This window comes from Strix uralensis, chromosome 12, assembly GCF_047716275.1.
Source record: "Strix uralensis isolate ZFMK-TIS-50842 chromosome 12, bStrUra1, whole genome shotgun sequence".
Taxonomy (NCBI): domain Eukaryota; kingdom Metazoa; phylum Chordata; class Aves; order Strigiformes; family Strigidae; genus Strix; species Strix uralensis.
This window is the reverse complement of record NC_133983.1, coordinates 4,495,748-4,513,495: the sequence shown is the minus strand read 5'-3', so window position 1 is coordinate 4,513,495 and position 17,748 is coordinate 4,495,748. Positions and strand designations below refer to the sequence as shown.

The 17,748-nt window shown below is 60.3% G+C and overlaps 2 protein-coding genes across 2 annotated transcripts in view; one reads left to right on the top strand and one right to left on the bottom strand.

The window, feature by feature from the left end:
- NECAB2 (N-terminal EF-hand calcium binding protein 2) overlaps positions 1-9,429 on the top strand; it is an 85,903-nt gene extending 76,474 nt beyond the window's left edge. The window contains exons 6-13 of the mRNA XM_074881556.1: positions 3,673-3,809; positions 6,750-6,868; positions 7,032-7,111; positions 7,913-7,969; positions 8,098-8,210; positions 8,551-8,628; positions 9,001-9,092; positions 9,277-9,429. Coding sequence (XP_074737657.1) covers positions 3,673-3,809; positions 6,750-6,868; positions 7,032-7,111; positions 7,913-7,969; positions 8,098-8,210; positions 8,551-8,628; positions 9,001-9,092; positions 9,277-9,305 — 705 coding nt within the window. The 3' untranslated portion in view covers positions 9,306-9,429. The remainder of the gene's footprint in view (positions 1-3,672; positions 3,810-6,749; positions 6,869-7,031; positions 7,112-7,912; positions 7,970-8,097; positions 8,211-8,550; positions 8,629-9,000; positions 9,093-9,276) is intronic.
- A 739-nt stretch (positions 9,430-10,168) lies between these two features.
- On the bottom strand, positions 10,169-14,899 carry SLC38A8 (solute carrier family 38 member 8). The gene is made up of 10 exons (XM_074881593.1): positions 14,722-14,899; positions 13,986-14,184; positions 13,631-13,784; positions 13,386-13,490; positions 13,004-13,061; positions 12,621-12,735; positions 12,341-12,488; positions 12,056-12,255; positions 11,806-11,857; positions 10,169-10,283 (listed from the first exon to the last, which is right to left on the bottom strand). Exons 1-10 carry the CDS (start codon positions 14,896-14,898, stop codon positions 10,187-10,189), a joined length of 1,305 nt encoding a protein of 434 aa, XP_074737694.1. The 5' UTR covers position 14,899; the 3' UTR covers positions 10,169-10,186.
- Positions 14,900-17,748: the final 2,849 nt, after the last annotated feature.

Genomic DNA, 17,748 nt, shown 5'->3' with positions numbered 1-17,748 from the left:
GGACCTGGGTGCAGCCCCCAGCTCTGGCCAACACCCCGCTTGCATCCAGCCCCCATGCTCGGCAGGGCAAATCATGTCCCAGAAAACCCACACCTTTAACTAAAAGAATAATCCAATCAGCCACTCAAAGGAGCGCACACAGCTCCATGTTTAGCCGCAGCAGCTCCCAGAGGCCTGCAGGTCTATATTAAATCCATGAGGAGGGACATAGCCCCCAGCCCATGGTAACAACCACCCTCTGCCAAGGCAGCAGTCAGATCCCCAGCACCAGCAATCAGAGCAGGGCTGGGTGCGAGAGTTAATCAAAACCTATCTGTAATTATAGCAGAGCCTGTTTATAGAGCGCCTGATTAATATATTTACACCTTCATTATGGGCAGGCTGCTGGCTGCAGGCAAGGGTGTGCACGGGGGGAGCAGCCATGGAGGGGGGGAACCACAAAAGAAATTGTTCCAGATCCCAAATGTAATGATATGTCTTTGCCAAGGAGATTTATCGATTTAATACACTCTCCTTAGCCAGAGTGTGGGTAGTGGAAGATGTATTAAATGATAAAATAATTGCCTGGGCAAAGGGGAGGATTTGGCCCGGTGTGGTGCTCTTTCCAAAGCGTGCTGGCAGAGGAAGCTGAAGGGTGAGGTACCTTGATAGTGAATCTAGACACCCTCTATACAGACTTGTTCAGATGTGACATGTATGTCTGTGTGTATATGTATGCTTGGAAAGAATACACACCTATATACAGTGTATATTGCATGTTCTGAGCGAGTTGTGAGTGTTTTTCTAGGGAGAACAGAGATCTTCCAGCTATCCAGGAATATTTGTGACCTTGTGACCGCATTCAAATATTTTTTTCCCAATCCAAATGCTCAACAAATGTTTTCACATCACCCCCTTGGCTCTATTGCTGTTTATTTGTCTCGTGGTGGTGCCTATGCCTCCCATGGAGGGGGCCCGGTGCTGTGCTCCACCAGCTGGCACATCCGTGGTCCCAGGCTGCCTGTTCATTGCTCTCCTTGCCTGCATAGAGCAAGGGAAAACTGGGCAGGACTTGTCAGGAGATGTCTGAGCTTGGCATGGTGGCACCTGTGTGCCAGTTCAAAAAGCCCAGCAGCAAACCCCTCCGTAGCAGGCAAGGAAGCGCAGCCAGCTGTATACTCTCGTGTCATGGCACCCACTGCTCTGCTCCCTGGTAAAATAAGGCAAAATCCCGAAGGGGAGGGCAAGGGGGACATTGATCTTCAGTTCCCCCCGGCGAGGCAGAGGCAGTCTCGAGGCAGCCCCGATGGTGACACTGCTCCAACTGCGCTCATCGTCCCGTGCTCATTCACGTGGGCGAGCGGTGCTGCACTGGCTGCGCTGAATCTCACTGTTAAGTGAGAGGTGAGATGGTTTTTCTAAGTCATCTGACCTTGTTTTCAAACGTCGCCAGGCTATGAAGGAAGGTGATAACTCAGAGGTGCTCACTCAGTGTTAACGGTTGTGTTTCTGAGTCTTTGATGATACCTGGCCAGGGACATCCCCCGGCTCTCCTGCCTGGTTTTCTGATGTGTCTCCCTGTGTCCTGAACTGATGCCAGCTTTCCTCCCTCTGACCTGGGTGTCGGATAATGGTGGTGCTGGTGGAGTGTGCTGGTTTGTGCTGGGAAGCATGGTCCTACTTGGTGAAAGGCTCAAAAGGTGGCAGGGTCCCGTGTGTGCTGCCAAGTGCATCCCCGAAACCTGAGGAGCATCCCAGTGCTTGGTCCTCATGCAGATCCGCTGCAGCCCATGGAAACCCTAAGCTGGTCCTGTCACCGTGTGTCCTGGTGTGCTGGTGAAAGAGCAACACTTCCTGTCAATCCCTGCCCTTCTTACATCTCTCTCCCTGCTGCCCGATGGTGCTACAGCAAGCAGCTGCAGGAGATCATGAATATGGCACTCTGCACTGCAGTTTGCTTCAGCATCACCGTGCAGTGACGATCACCACGTCATGCGCATCCCCCAGAAACACCACGGCTGTGACAGGGAAGGGAGCAAGTTTGTTGTGTTAAAGAAAAGTCATTAACTGCTGCGCTAGTTGGATGCTCAAGAAGCTGTCAAGAAACTCATGCTCCCCTTCCAAATCAGGGGTGAGAAATCAGCTCTGTGACAGTTTTCCCAGAAGTGTTTTTCTTCAGCTCATTCTTCTTTTACGATTTAAAACAGGAGATAAAGGCCCTTCAGGTTCTTGTGAAGCTGCTCCTGTTGCCATGGAAATAACCCTCGTTAATCGCTTCACCATAAAACTAGAATAATTTGTTTTGGGGAGCTTGGGGTATTCATGTTGTGCTGCTGTGTGTTCAGATAACTGGTGGTGCTGGGACCACTCCAGTCCCCCACGAGTTTGGTTATTGCTGGCAGCATGCAGGAAGCCAGGAGCATCCATCCCCATCTCACGGCACCAAAAAGTCATGAGTCCCGGCGGAGCCCAGTGCCAGGAGGTGCTGGCACTCAGGAACAGGCTGCCTGGCAAGGGTTTGCCTGGGCCACGTGCTGTCCCAGCAGTCACTGATGGATTGGAAAGAGTCTGGGAAAAAGGTGATACTAGTGACTTTGGGTTTAGAAGAGCTTTTTTTTTTTCACTGCAAGTTTTTTTAGCTCTGATGCTGAGTGGTCAGCGTCAGCCAGACCTGGTGTGGCCAGTGGCCTGGCTGGTCTTAGTCTGGTTGGGCTGGGGTCAGACCAGTTGGGCTGGTGTTGGACTGGTTGGAGTGGTGCTAGGCCAGTGTTGGACTGGTTGGGCCAGTTGTGGACTGGTAGTGCCAGTGTTGGTCCAGTCGTACTGGTGTCAGTCCAGCTGTGCAGGGTCCCGCCTCTGCCAGTGGCTGGCAGGAGGTGGAGGAGCAGGACCGTGCCATGGACAGGGCACAGCAAACCTATGCTGGGGAAGGGGCCCTGGGTGTTTTATGCAGATCAGTCGTGCTGTTAAAACATTTTATTAAGTGTTTTCTGTCTTGGGAGGGTTTGGGTTATCCCAGGAGCTTCTGCCGCTCAAACAGCTCATCCTCCTCCACCAAAGCTCCCTGGGAGCAGCCTGCCTCCTGCTGAAGGCATTCCTGCTCCGCAGGCTGTCTCCATCCTGCCTCTGGCCCCAAATGGCCAGAGCTTTCCTTTTTCCCTCTTCAGAAAGAAAACTCTTAACGCCAAAATATGTTGAGGCTCTTGTGTCACAGCGTGGGTCTGGAGGGAATCTGGGTGGGGACTGCCAGAGCTTTCTGCTGCTAGACTGAAGGCATCTTCAGCTTACGGGTCCCCTGTGAGAGACATGTTAATCATCCCAAACCCCTTTTACTTTAGCGCTGGGTTGGCTGTGCTGTTGTGGACTGAGGCACTAAATAACATGCTGAAGCTCTCGGAGTAGGAATATCCAAAGCACAGGAGGGGCCACTTTTCATACCTGCACCCGCTGGCTCTTGCACTGCAAGGCAATAGTAAAGTAATTTAAGATCACAGTAAAGAGAGCAACTATGGGCTTTGGGTAATCACCTCTTTATGTTGCTTTATTTATCTATAAATAAAACAATGCTCACTGCCTCACTGCCCACACTCCCTCCTGTCACAGCCTCTCTCAATCTGTCCCAGGGGTGGTGGGTGCTGGAGGGGCTATATGCAGGGCCACCCATCTGACAGTGCTCGCTGTCTGCCTTCACAGGTGTATGAGAGCGGCAGCAATGTGGACCAGTTCGTGACTCGCTTCCTGCTGAAGGAGACGGCGAACCAGACCCAGTCGCTGCTGAGCTCCGTGGAGAGTGCTGTGGATGCCATCGACGAGCAAACCAACCCTGCCAGGTCTGCAGCAGCTCCTGCCCTCCTCTCCACTTCCCGGTTGATTTTGGTGCAGGGGGGTGGAGGGAGAGGCAGAGGATGCTTGTTGTGGGGTGAGGGAAAATGCAGCAGGCTGTGTGCGGGAGCAAAAGGGAGCCGAGCAAGCAGCTGCCTTTGCTTTGCCCCACTTCCCAGCTTCCTGAGGGCTCTTGGGGCTTTCCTTTGCCACTCTGTCCTGCCCCGTCCCTTACTCTCCTGCAGCCCTAAGGGTGCTTCTTGACCCCTTCACCCAGGGCAGTGCAGGGGGGGGTGGGGGATGCAAACAAGGGGGCAGCACCCTGGGGCCGGGCTGGGCAGAGCTGGGTGCACCGAGGCTGCTTCTCCAAGCAAAGCCACTGGTCCCATCCAGGACAAAACATGGGCACCAGCCGCAGGGTGGCTGTGTCTGGGGTGTGCTGGGGACAGCCTTCGGCCGGTGGTTTCCTGTGCAGGGATGCTGTCCCTCCTGCGGGGCACCCGACGGGTGAGATCATCCACAGACGCGAAAGGTGCTTGTGCACTGGGGACAGGTACCGCTGTCCTTGGGTCCCATGGGAGGGGGCTGTCCCCATCCTAGCAGCCTGGCATGTGCTACTGTGCTTGGAGAAGACAGAGGAGATGACAATTTCAAGATTTCTCAAGTGCTCCCAGGGCTAATATATGAGGGGTACCCTTGGTGTCACAGTGTCACTTGCCTCCCCGGAGTATCTCTGTCACCAGCTGTAACCAGGACAGGTTGCCATGGAAACCGTTCATCAGATGCTCATGAAGCGAGTCCCTCTCCTGCCATACCTGCAAAGCAGGAGGCCACGAGATGCTCATCCTGGGGGGATGCCTTGGCTTCCTCAAGCTGTGGGTGGTCAGAGGGGTCCAGGGCACGTGGACCACAGAGAGTGAAAATCCCAACCGCCCCCTGGGGCACCGCAGGGGCCACTGTGCCCGAATGCTTTGCTGCAGCCAGGTCTTGACGGTTTAGATTTTAACATCAGCAGGAGTTGCATCCCAGGACAGGCAGCAGTGGGCTGGTCTCACAGGAGCTGTTGGTGCCTGGGGCACAGAGACCCTGGGCAGCTCTGGTGACATCTCACTAGCTTTCCTAGGAGGAATGCTCTGGGTTTTATCACCTCACATCGCTTTCTTCTCCCCATTTTGGAAGGAAACCGCTGGCCTGTGGCAAACCTTGTACAAAATACATGGAAAAAGTAAGAGCTCCTGGGAAACAATGAGGAGGAAACAAGCCCAACATCAGACAGAGCAATTAAGGCCCATGAAAGACTTTGCTGGCTTTTATTTGCCGACATGTGAGCCTAGTTCATAATGAGGAGTATTGTAGTTGTTTTCTCGTGGTGATAATAACCAAAAAAAAAACCCAAAAAAACACACAAAAAATGATCTCATGCATCCGTATGAAGACAAAGAGGTGGCCTAAAAAGCACCAAAATAAAGGGCTGTAAAACGAAGTTTGAGAGCAGTCCAAGCCTGAGAGACCTCATTAAATTGTGATTAAAAAGAAATCTCTGTCTGTTCTTGCCTAATTTCCTGCCTATTGATGGGGGATTATTCAGCACAGGCAGTGGGATTATTGCACAGCCTGTAGCAATGGGGATGTTCCTGCCACCTTTATCACTGTTCTTGCTTCCTTATCTCGGGGATGCTCTTCGGGACTGGATCCACTTGTCACGTTGCCGTGTGCATGGTCAAGTCCACGCTGTCTGATTTTGGGGGACAACAGCACCCAGACATTGTTCCCTCGGCACCAAAGTAGTGAGCCAAAATTGCCTGGGGTAGTTGGGGAGGATAGAGAGGGCACATGGCTGCTGCGCTTCAGAGGGAGCCGGGTGCCTGGGGACAGACAGGAGGGCAGGGACAATGCTGGCTGGTGTTGTGTCCATCAGCTCCCCGGTGCTCAGCATGTTGACTCCAGCCAGGAGCTGCATGGCTGGCAAGAGATGCCAAAAGGAGCCGGGGCTCCCAGGCACATCCATCAGCAGGCAGCCAGCACGGAGTTGCTCTCACTGGGAAGAAACGCTGGAAACCCTTTGAGCAGCTCAGCCTCCCCCTCTGAGGCTCAGGCTTCCTGCAGGTGGAGGAGGAAGGAAAGAGAGGGTCATCCTTCCCAAAACCCATTCCCATCTATCTACACACAGATGGCAGTTGCAAACCCTTGTGGGCATGGCAGGTCTTAGCATCCTCCCTGGCTTTCAAATGAACGAGGGCCTGGGGGGACCACCGAGGAGCTGGGTCAGTGATCTCAGGGGTATGTGCATGCATTTCACACACACACATGCTCCTTTTCTCCAAGAGGTGTTGCAGGATGAGCCAGGCCAAATAGGCTTCATAGCCCCAGAGGAAGAAGCAAGGTGGAGGACATGCTATGGTGGATGTGTCTCCATTCTCCAGGAGAACCGTGGCTGCAGCCAGGCTGCCAGGCAGGCAGGCTTTCCCTGCTCACCAGCAGCAATTCGGGCATGGGTAGCCTGTGTGCTGCCCGTGTGACAGCAACTTTTCCCATGTGTTAGTCATCAAAGCCATCCGCTAAGGTGCCACCAGCCAGCTGGGCACAGCTACTGGCACCCCAATGCCCAGTGTTGCCAGTGTCTGTCTAGGGCAGAAAAAAATCCCTGAGGACTGCTGGGAGGGCTGCTGCAGTGTTTCGTAAGCAGGAAAGAAAAGTGATGGCTGCTGGGAGTAGCCCACTGGTATTGGTCTAATTCTGACCCACTCCCCGTGCTGGGTGATGCTGAAGGATGGTATGGAAGGGAGGCCTGCTCTGCCTGGGCATGGTGCGGATGCTGCTGCTCTCCAAGGGGTTTGGTGTTGGCAGCAGAGGTGCCACAAAGGGTGCTCCTGTGTCAGCTCGCCAGGGCCACACTGTACATGCTCGGCTGTGCCCTCCCTGACAGCCTGTGTGCTCTCTGGTTGCAGGCACTACCCCAGCAAGGCTGGTCACAGTCTGATGGACACCTGGTACGACAACCCCGTCCCCAGCTACTCTCCCACCAGCTGGATGGTCCCCAGGGAGCATGGGAAGAGCTTCCAGACTGGTAAGTGATGGCCACTTCCTGGCAGCCTAGGGTGGCTTGGGGTGCTCAGGGAAGGGAGCTGCGGTCCTGGCGGCAGCACAGAGGCCACACTCGACTTCCCTGGGGAGAAGCGGGGTCTCAGGGGGTACCTCTCACTCCATCACTGCCTCCTGGCTCCGCACAGGTTCCCCCGACACCAAGGCGGAGGGGCTGGAGGGGCAGATCAACAGGCTGGCTGAGCTGATCGGCAGGCTGGAGGACAAGGTAAGGGCCAATGTTTCCACGCTTGGGGCTGTCCCTTGGGTGTCCCTGCAGCCCCACCACCTCCCTGCCCTGGTTGGGACCGAGGTGACCTAGAGGTGACCATGCCCATCCCCGTGCCATGGCGTGCACAGGTGGAAGCTGGGGTGCCGGTGATGTTGGGGGATATTACGTCTGATGAGCTGACAGCAGCTATTGAATGTGAAACAATTAACTGTGAGTTTATTTAAACAAGAAAGAAACATAAGGAAGAAGGCAACGTCTCTCGCAGAAGCAATCTTACTCCATCTAGGGACTGAAGGAGAAAATGGTGCAGTGCAGGAGATGTTTCTGAAATCCTCCTGGTTTGCACTTTCAGGGCAGGAGGGGATGGGGAAAGGTGGTGCTGTACATGGGGGCAGAGAGGTGCCATTAAGGGTGAGGGCAGAAAAATGTAGATCATGGTTGTCAGAGGAAATTAGTGTGCCCGGGGCTGGGAAGGGTTGGGTGGCACTGGGGAGGGATGGGTACCCCCACTCCTGCTGCCCCAGGGACAATTCAGGGATGGTGAAAAGGTGACAGTTGTTTTGGGGCTGATGCAAGGACATGGTGTCGGGGATGTTGGCTGTGCTGGGAGCATGAGGAGCTTTTGCAGAGGGTCCTGACGGGAGGGCACGAAGGTGCAAATGGCTCTCAGAACTGGCCCCAGCAGAGAAGAGGGCACAGCCTGTCATCCCAAGCACTGGGGACAGAAACTCCCTGGCCTAGGAGGGACACACAGTCTCAGCCCCCCTCCCACCCCAGGGCTTTTCCCCCTTTTCCCAGACCCTCTGGTTTGACCTGCACCAGCGGCTGTCGGACAGCGAGAGCACGGCTTGCACGGTGAGAGAGCCCGGCCACCCCCCACGGGGTGCTGGGGTGTCCCTGCAGCATGGCATCGGACTTGGGGGGTGAGGGGTCACTGTTTTTCGGGTCTCATGTGCCGCTGTGTTTCGGGGGGGGCCCGGCAGTACCTCCTCCTGGTGCGGGATGAGATGACGGTGTCGCACAAGCACCTGGGCGAGTTTTGCAGCTCCCTGAAGCAGTATCTGAAGAGTGTGGCCGGGGAGCAGGACTGCTTCCAGTGGGTACCGCCGGCAGCCGTGCATCGGGGGGCTGGGGGTTTTGGGGGGGGGATGGGGGGGGGCAGGGGGTGTCCAGCTGCTCCCACAACATGGGGCACCCTACCAAGTGAAGGGCTGAGGCAAAACAGCCAGGAGTTGGGGTGTAGTGGTGCTTGGCCACCAAAATCCTTTTGCATGTGCTGGGCGGGGGGGGCGGGGGGGAGGGGGGGGTCTCATCCCACCTGGGCTGCTGGGGTCACCCCTTGGTGGCCCACCCTGCAGCATGCCCATGGCTGCAGAGGCCAAGGGGAGAGGGATGCCCCATGGTTAGGGGCTCACCCCTCTCCCCACTCCCGCCAGTGTCACCGCAGTGAAGCTGCCCGACGGGGTCACCTTCATCGTCTACGAGTTCTGGGAGACTGAGGAGGACTGGAAGAGGTAGAGGAGGGTGCACAAAAAGCTCATTTTTGGGTGGGGTGCTTGGGCGTGGAGGGGTGTTGGAGCTGCTGAGCCCCGAGCTCTGCCCCCTGTCTGATGGCAGGAGCGAGGATCTGTCTGTCTGTCCTGGGGCTGTCACTGTAAAGGGGACAGGGAGATTGGGAGTTCTCTGTGCATCTCCCACCGGGGGATGCCTCTGGACAGGGGGGATGGGAGGTCTCACTGTCCTGAACCATGGCAGGGTGCTTTGCCCCAGGGGAGGGTGAGCAGGATTGCTGGCACCGAACCCCTGCTAGAGCCAACAGGGTTGTGGGGGGCTGGGATAGCGATTCAGGGGGAGGTCATCACCCCCTCTTTCCTGCCCGGGCGCAGGCACCTGCAGAGTGCCACCTGCAAGGGCTTCCAGCACGTCAAGGTGGACACACTGAGCCAGCCGGAGGCCGTCTCCAGCGTGGCTGTGCCAGGTAGGAGGGCGGCTGCCCCGCGGTGGGGGGACAGGGACCCCCAGGTGGCCAGCACTACTCCCACTGTCGGGGAGCAGGGGTGGGCACGGGGCGGGGGGCAGCGCAGACGGGGCTGGGTGGGACGGGGGTGTCGGGGTGATGCGGGGCCGGGCAGGGGTGACCCTCCGGTGCCGTTCCCCTGCAGCCGCCTGGTGCGCCCTGAGCCGAGAGTGACCGCCGGTGCTGGGGGGCCCACCAGCACCCGTCCCCGCTGCGGGGTGGCTGTGACCCCCGCGTGGCTGGGGGGGTGGGAGGTGTCGGTGTGATCTGTCTGCAGTGAAGGAAACACCCGTGTGTGTCCCCCGCACCCCATAGGACCTCCCCCCCCAGCTACCCCATCACCTGGTCACCTCTCCCTGGAGTGGGGTGGTCTTGAGGGGGGGGGCGGGGGGAGTGGGGGAGGCAGGGTGCAGGCAGCCAGGCAATGGGGAGGGGGCAAGGCAGGGGTAGGGAGCCGCTGATGAGGAGCGGGGCTGAGAATGGGAGGCTGGAGGTCCCCTGGGGGGGTAAGTTGGGGGTCCCTGCTAGTCCCCAGGGTCACCCAGGGAGGGGGCTGGGGGGGCGAGGCCGTGCCTGGCACAGTGTGTGTGTGCCTGCAGGGACAGGGACCCGTGCCCCTGGGGGTGGTCAGGGTGGTGACAAAGCGGGGTATCCCTGCTCCCAGGCTGCCCCTTGGTCCTGTGGGGTGCGGGTGGTCCCGAGGGGTTTCCTTTGCCGTGTGTGTGGTGGCAGCGGGTGCCTTGCAGGCGGGGGGGTGGCTGCCCCCGCCCTTCCTGGGGTCTATCTGTGTGTCTGTCTGTCTGTCTGTGTGCAGCACTTGCTGCCCTTCTTGCCCCCACCCTGCCGTGCCCGGGGGTCCCTCAAGGTGCGTGGCGCAGGGCCCTGTCCCATCTTTATTAGCCGCTGTACAACAGGGACGGTGATGCCAAATAAAACCGCGATTGGATCCAGCAGTGTAGCTGTGTCCGGGGCGGCTGTCCAGGCCGATGGGGCTGGGGGGCATGGTGTGGGGGGGGGCTCATGGTGGGGGGCATGATGGGGGCATCCGTGGCCCCTCAGCGCAGCAGCCCCAGCACGGCCAGGGCAGCGCTCTGCCCGCAGACAAAGGTGCCACCAAGCACGGAGAGGACGCCCCAGGCGATGAGAGCAGCCCTGTGGGGACACGAGCAGGGGGCTGGTGGGACAGAGCCGTCCCCAGTAACACACCAGCCCCCGGCCCCCTCGTGCGTGGGGCCCTCTGCGGGGTCTCAGGCTCCTCTGCCATGCTGCTCTGCATCGCTCCTGGTGGGGCCAAAGACCCCAGCAGCCCCTCTGGCTCAGCCCCTGTGCCCACTGCAACGACACACAAAATCAGGTCAAAAGCCACCACCACAAGACCATCCCCAGTTCTGCCTGCTCCCGGTGGCCCTGCCGAGGGGGCACAGACCCACCTTGACCCCCTGTGCTCAGGCACAGCTGCTCCCACACACCGCCAGCCCCCACCCTACTGCCACATGCACCCGCCCCATCCTCTCCCTGGCTCCATCCCTAGCCCCGTGACCTGTGAGTCCGCACCTCCCTGTCCCCCTCTCCCCAGGCACACAGCCCCCCCCCACCTCAGCCGGACACCGAGCCCTCGGGACGTGGCACTCACCCCCAAGCCCCACTGCTGCTCCAACGCGGGGTCGTCAGCACCTTCCCGAACTGCCCCAGGCAGGCTGGGACTGTCCCTCGTTGTCCCCATCACCCTGGCTCATGTTGTCCCCTCATGACGGCACTCCTGGGCTCATGCCCTGGTGGGTCTCTCCAAGGGACCTCTCCAAGTCCTTGTTGCCCACCTGGGTGCCCCTGCTTGCCTCCTGCCTTGGCCCCCCAGCACTTTGACATCCCCAGGGACACCCTCCCCCCTTCCAAGACAGTCATAGGCCTCCCCCAGGGCACCCTCTTGGCTGAGACCCCAAGGTCCTGGGGTGCTCCCTCTGGCCACCATGGGGGACAGGACCTGCCCCCACATCACCTCCAGCCTCACTCAGACTCTGCTGCTCCCCCAGGGGCACTGCAGACATGTTTTGGCACATGCTTACCCCAAAAGTCGCCAGCACCATGCCAGGCCCCCCCAGCATGGGCTGCTGCTGTGCCCCAACCTCTCCGGCCAGGAGCGGTGATGGGGACACACTGCCCTGGCACAACAGACACTTGGTGCACCGTGTCCCTCTGACCCCCACCCTGACCCCCACCCCAGGTGCCCCACCAGGTGCCCCAGTGCCTCCAAACCCCGTGGCAATCCTTCCCCTAAAGCCACTGCCTTGCAAAGGGTCTGGTACCCGGGCACAACCCCATTGCCTGAGCACTCCCCGGTACCTGGGCACATCCCCGGTTCCTGAGCACCTCCCCAGTGCCTGGGCTCATCACTGACACCCAGGGACACCCTTGATGCCCAGGCACAGCACCGGTACCCAGGCACATCCCCATGGCCCGGGCATATCCCCGATACCCAGGCACACCCCTCCATACCCGCCCTTCAGCCCCACCACAGACCCCGTGTCCCGCAGCAAGTGCTTCTGCTTTCAGTACCTACAGGTGCCCCAAATCTCCCTCCTCGTGGGGCTCCCACCTTGGCCAGGGTGGCCCCCAGGGACCCTGCCCGCACCCTATCCCTGCCCCTGCCCTTGCCCCCGAGCCCACAGACACTCACTTTTTGCGTGGCCCAAGGGTCCAGGTCCCGGTCATGCACACCAGGCACAGCCCTGCCACCAACGCAGAGGCTCAGCCCCACAGCCACTGCACCCCTCCTCCAGGCCCCACTGCCGCGCCCTCCACAAGCACACCCCTGCACCCCTAAAACAGGGCCAAGACAGGCCACCCACCACCACAGCCTCCCCTGCCTCCTCAGCGATGTGTTTGGCACTGGTGACCTCTCCCCTCCTCCCACTGCTCACTCTTGCCTGGGAAGATGAAGATGAAGAAGGCGCTGATGCCCCCGATGAGCTCGATGACCTTGCCAATGTCCGGGACAAACAGGGCGATGGCGAGCGTGGCAGCCATCCAGGCGACCGTCAGCGCCACCCGGCTCCGCCGCTCGTGCGCCTCGGGCACCGCCACAGCCCCGTGCTTGGGGGTTGCCCACAGGTCCCACACCACCGATCTAGAGAGGGGTTGGAGGGGGTTTACAGCACCCAGCGGAGCCACACCAGCCGGGGGGGACACCTGGCTCGCCACCGCCCCCTCACCTGCCCAGCAGCACCACGATGGGGTAGATGGTGACGATGGAGACACCGAAGAGCAGGCGGGCGACAATGACAACCGGGTCGTTCCCTGGGTAGGACATCAGGACGTCGGATGCCACGGCCTCGCCGAAGGTCAGGTAGCCATAGATCCCTGCCGACGGGGAGGTGGGGGTGGGCGGCTGGGCCGGTGAGGACAGAGGAGCCCCGAGGAGGACAGATAAGCCCTGAGGACAGGGGACCCTGGGGGCAAGGAGGGGGTGAAGTGCTCCGGTGCTGGGGTTACCAGTGAGGGAGTAGATGAGCAGGCAGACGAGCATGGAGAGCACAGAGACAGCGACCCAGTGGGAGAAGCTCTGGTTGCGCATGCTGCTGTAGATGGCCACGCAGGCCTCGTGGCACTGCAAGGCACGGGGGGACGGTGCTGGGTCCCCTGCAGGAACACCCCCCACCCCCAGTGCCTTCCCTCCCACGCGTGGGTGCCCTGTCCCACTCTCCCCCATCCCCAAGGGCTTGTGCCCTGCCCCACAGTCACCTCTGGTGACAGCCACGGGCCCCCTTCCCTGCAAGTCCCCCCGGCAAGGGATAGTGTCCCCATGGGCCGGGATGCCGTGGGAGGCTGCCTGCACCGCCCCGGCAGCCGGGGACAGTGGGGCCAGGGTGACCTACCTGGAAGCCAAAGCAGATGGTTGGGATGACGCTGAAGATGGAGGCCCAGGAGGAGGCCCTGTGGCATGGAGGGGAGGAAGTGCAGAGCAAAGGGCATGAGACCCCCAGAGGAAGAGGGGACCTTAGTGGCATAAGCTGTGAAGCTGGGATGCCACCGTAGGAACCTCCCGCCTGGTGATTTTGGGAGAAGGGGAGATTGCTGAGGTGAAAGGTGGGGCTGGGGGCTGCAACCCACCCACCTCTCTGCCAGCGCTGTCCCCAGCTCACCCCCCCCCACCCAGGCCCATTCCCTGGCACTGCCTCCAGCCCTGGCCCATGCCACTGCTGATGTCACGGAGAACAGGGTGGGAGGGATGCAGGGATGACACCCCCCCCCCCCTACCTGGAGGGCTGGGGGGACTCGGGTGAGCCCAGGCTCTCTGCCTGCAGGTGGTACTTCAGGATGATGACCAGGGTGAGGTAGCAGGCAGCCAGAGTGCCCAGGATGCTGCCGGGGAATGGGAGAGCATCAGCACGCAGACACCTGACAGCCAGGAGGGAGGGGGGTCCTGTGGGCCTGCACCGACCCGGGAGGAGGTGGTCTGGGGTACAGGGTGCTGAGGGCTGGACCACTAGCCCAAGTGGTACCTGGAGTACTTCTGGAAGCCGATCTCCCTGGGGACGGAGAGCGGGAAGATGACGAAGATGCAGAGAGCCGAGAGGGTGAAGCGCTGGTCCGCATACCAGGGTGGTGGCGGGGGGACCCCGCTCAGCGTCCCATTGGGGTACAGGTAGTCGCACACTGTGGGGGGGTCAGTTGTGCCCCAAAAGGTGGCCCAAGGGGGTCAGGAGCATCACACCATGTACCAGGGAGCCCCACGTCCTCAGGGGTCCCAAGAAAACCCCAGGGCTGCCCCCAGCCCATATGGAACCACCTTCCCCTTGCTCCCATGAGCTGCCAGCCCCAAGCAAGCCCCGAATGTGGCAAGGGGAAACAACTCACGTTTCTCCAGCTGGTCACCCACCACCCTGAGGAGAGCCACGGAGATCATGAAGAGGTTGAGGAGGAAGCAGACCTCACAGAGCTTCCCTGCCGCCGCCCCACACACCACCCGGACGACCCCCTGGTAGGTGGGCTGGGCGCTGAGAGCTGCTGCGTAGCCCAGCACCGCCAGCCCGCTCACCAGGAAAACCAGCGAGCCCTGCGGGGACGGGACCCGGCAAGAAGCACCACGCCGACCCTCCATCACACCCCAGACCCAGGGGGACCCAGCAGGGCCGTGGTCAGGGACCAGGTTGCCAGCCAGGTCACCTTGTGGCCCTGGGTAACACGGGCCAGCAAAAGGATGGAGAAACAGCCCTATGTGATACTTTAGGTTTAGATTCGGGGTTTTGGGGCATGTAAGGGACCAGCCACCGATTCCGTTTTAGGTTGAGCTAAAAGCCAGCTGAAAGTGTGGCTTCAGATGCGAAGGGCATCTCTAAGGCGGCAGCGGCTTTTGCCCCCCTGCCCTGGCCGTTGTCCCTTTCAGCCTGGCTCGGGACGCGGGCGCTGCGCCCCGTGTGAAGGGCAGGGTCCCCGCCAGCCCCCCAGACACCGGCGCAGGTGAACCCCCCCTTCTCCCCTCGCCCCTTTCCCCGCGCCGGCAGTGCCTCGGCTCGCTCTGGGGATGCCGCTGCCCGCAGCCCCTCGCCCCCGTCCCGCACCCCGGATCGGGCCCCCCCCGCCCCCCCCTTACCAGCTCCACCAGGAGGGCGGGGGCGGCGCCGCCGGCCCTGCCGAAGGCCCAGGGGAAGCTCAGCAGCCCCGCGCCCAGCGCCGACTTCAGCAGGATGAAGACGGCGCCGGCGGAGGAGAGCCCGGCGCTGCCCGCCGCCGGCAGCAGGGGCCGGCCCTCGCCCGCCGCCCGCTCCATCCCGGCGCCTCCCCGCCAGGGCTCTGGGCCGGGGCGGGCAGGGGGAGCGCACCCCCCCCACCCCCCCACACCCCCTCCGCCGGGCCCCGCGGGGGCGGGCGCGGATGAGCGCGGGGGCTCCGCGGATCCCCCCGCCCCCGCGGGGAGGGGGGGGCACCGGGGGACGGGGCAGGAGCCGGCCGTGGGACACCCCACCCCCGGTCCCACCCCGGCTCGGCTGCGGGGGGAGCGGGCATCGCCCCGAAGGCCCCGTGCACAGCGCGGGGAGCACCCACGGTTCACGCATCGCCCGGCTGGGCAGCAGCGTCCCGCTGTCTGTGGGCATCCCCCAGCGTCAAAGAGCGAGTAAACCACGGGAAAACCAGCAGCCCCAGCAGCACGGGGCTCGGGCTGGGCACACTGGGGGCTCCCCGTTCCGTCCCTATCCATGAAATTCCCACCACGGGGCATTTTGGAGCATCCCGGGGCAGGGAGGGTGCGGGAGGGTGGCTGCAGCGAGCGCCCTTCAGAGCGTTTGGGTGGTGGATGCTGCCCCACTCGTTGGGGGCAGGATGAGGCCGGCACCCCTCAGTGTCTCCGCAGCAGCTGAAAGCCCACCGGGGTGCTCCTGCACTCGGGAGACCGTAGCGAGGAGCCACCCCATCCCACCCCTGCTCCTCACAGGGAAAAGGGGTCCCGGGATAACAGGATGGGGTGACTGACGCTGCGGGGGACCCGCAGGGACGAGGCTGCACCCCACGGGGACCAGGGGCCCGTCCCGTACACGGGGGGACACGCGGCAGGTCTGTGCCGCTCCCAGCTCATGCTGCGACCCCAGGGCGCAGCGCACAGGCCCCCAACAGCCCCTAATGCATTTTTGATTTCCCAAATATGTGCCCTTCTGATCTCGGTAAGACGGATAAAGAGACTTTAATCAGCTGCTAGGAGGAATTATGGATGGCTAATTGTGCCTGCCACCTCCATTACATCTCTGCCGCCTACAGGGCTTATAACCATTTAGAAGGGCCCTTCCAGGCCTTCATTAGCTGCACACCAAAGGCTTCAGAAATAATTGGCCCCTACGATTTAGAAATTGGCCACTGGGCTGTAAAATACCAGCGACTGGGAAAGGCTCTTAATTCGGACTGGCGCTTTGATACAGCTTGACTCTGGTTTCAAGGCTGCGGTGGAGCTGTCATCTCTCATTAGTGCTGCGAGGAGAGGAGCGAGCCTCCTCATTAGCACGGACCCGAGCAGAGGCACCGAAGCTTTCCAGGCTCCCTCCGAGGGGAGTGCCTCAAATCAAAGGGGCGCAGCTCATCTCCCACACCAGCCCAGTGGTTTCTCTGCCCAGGGGCTCTGGGCTCCCTTGCTCCTGTTCTTCCCCCTTTTTCCCATTTACCAGGGTGCTCCAGCCCCTGGGCTGTGAGCCGCAACCAGAGGGTCCCCGTGCACTGGCAGCTTTACCCGCTGCTGCGTCCCCTTGGCAGGTGCCTTCCTCCCTTCTCTTTGATGGAAAAAGGGCTGCTGATGTATTTTCCACATTGTACCGTTAACTGTCTTCAAAGATAATAAAGGTGCAAATGGACAGTCCTCATTTTGGACAAATGAAAACACTGACTACAATTACGCTTTGCTACCTGCAGTCCCTTCTGAGGTCTGGGCCTTGGGATTTTACACCTTTACGGACAGCTCTTTCGCAACCAGTACAGCCTGTAGAGCTGTTGCTGGCCGGTCCTACAAGGGAACCTGATGCCACAGGTAAAATGGACAAGATCCCCTCCCTGTCTGCATGGGTGCATGTTCGGAGAGGGAGGAGCAATGGGCACCCCATTGGGATGGCACACGCAGCCCAACCTCGGGACCATCTCCTCAGCCCTGACAAGCTTCTGCTAATGGCTCCAAAGTGAAAGCTCAGTCCCTTCCCCGGCACCACAACACGATGTGGCCTCTTCCAGTTCATCCTCGTCTTTTGGAAGGGAAGAGGCAGGCTGGGGAAAGCCAGCCGTTCTCCAGGTTAGGGAAAATGGGTTTTCCCAATCCTTTCTGCAGGACACTCATGCACTGTGAAACCCTACCCACGGCCACCTCCTGGAAGGTTTGCCCCAGGCTACACGGAGAAAGGTTCTCTCCTGCAGTGCCCTTCCCAAGCCCACCACCACCATCCACGATCACAAGTCCCAAACAGGGTGGGTGGGTGCAGCCAGGCCGCCCAGCAGGACTGTCCCTGGCACCTTCCCTCTCCAGCCATGCCCAGGGCTGTGCAGGAGCCGATGAGCTGCCCAAGAGCTCACCCAGGGCCGTTTGCCAGTACCAGTACTGGCCACTTCCCTGCCCAGGCACCGCTTCCATTCACCGACACAGGCTGCACCAGCTTCCTGCTCCTCCTGGGATAAGGTACTCTTATTTGGAGTGGTGACCAAAGCAGCTGTCAGGGAAAACACTGCAGCTTCACTGCAAAAGACAGAAGCTATTTCAAGGATGGCAACGTTAACCGACACCACGTGGTCAGGGGCAACTTGTGCCTGCATCCTTATTCAAGCCCGTAACAAGTCACAGGCTTTCATGCAGGACAAACCAAAGGAGAGAGGGCTTTTGGCTTTGTGACACACCACGCTGCTGTTAGGCGTGTCACCCTCATGACAGTTTTTTCAGCCCTTCAGAAGCCCTCTCCTTGTTCACTGTTTCTGCAGTTTTGAAGGTGTTCAAAACTCTGCGCTCACTCAGAGCGAGCGCCGTTCGTAGGACTGCCCAGTTAATGCTCCAAAGGAAAGTCTGCAGCTTGGGACAGCTCCTGCTGTTAAGGATACAGATATGGGGGGAAGAGGGGAGACATGAATATTTTCTCTACTCAACAACTTGCTCTCTACA

Coding starts and splice junctions, on each gene's coding strand:
- SLC38A8 (XM_074881593.1), bottom strand. CDS start 14,898: ATGGAGCGGGCGGCGGGCGAGGGCCGGCCCCTGCTGCCGGCGGCGGGC. Junction 12,489..12,620: donor GCTCATCTACTCCCTCACTG/GTAACCCCAGCA, acceptor CCCCGTCGGCAG/GGATCTATGGCTACCTGACC. Junction 10,284..11,805: donor ACCCTTGGGCCACGCAAAAA/GTGAGTGTCTGT, acceptor GTGTCCCCACAG/GGCTGCTCTCATCGCCTGGG.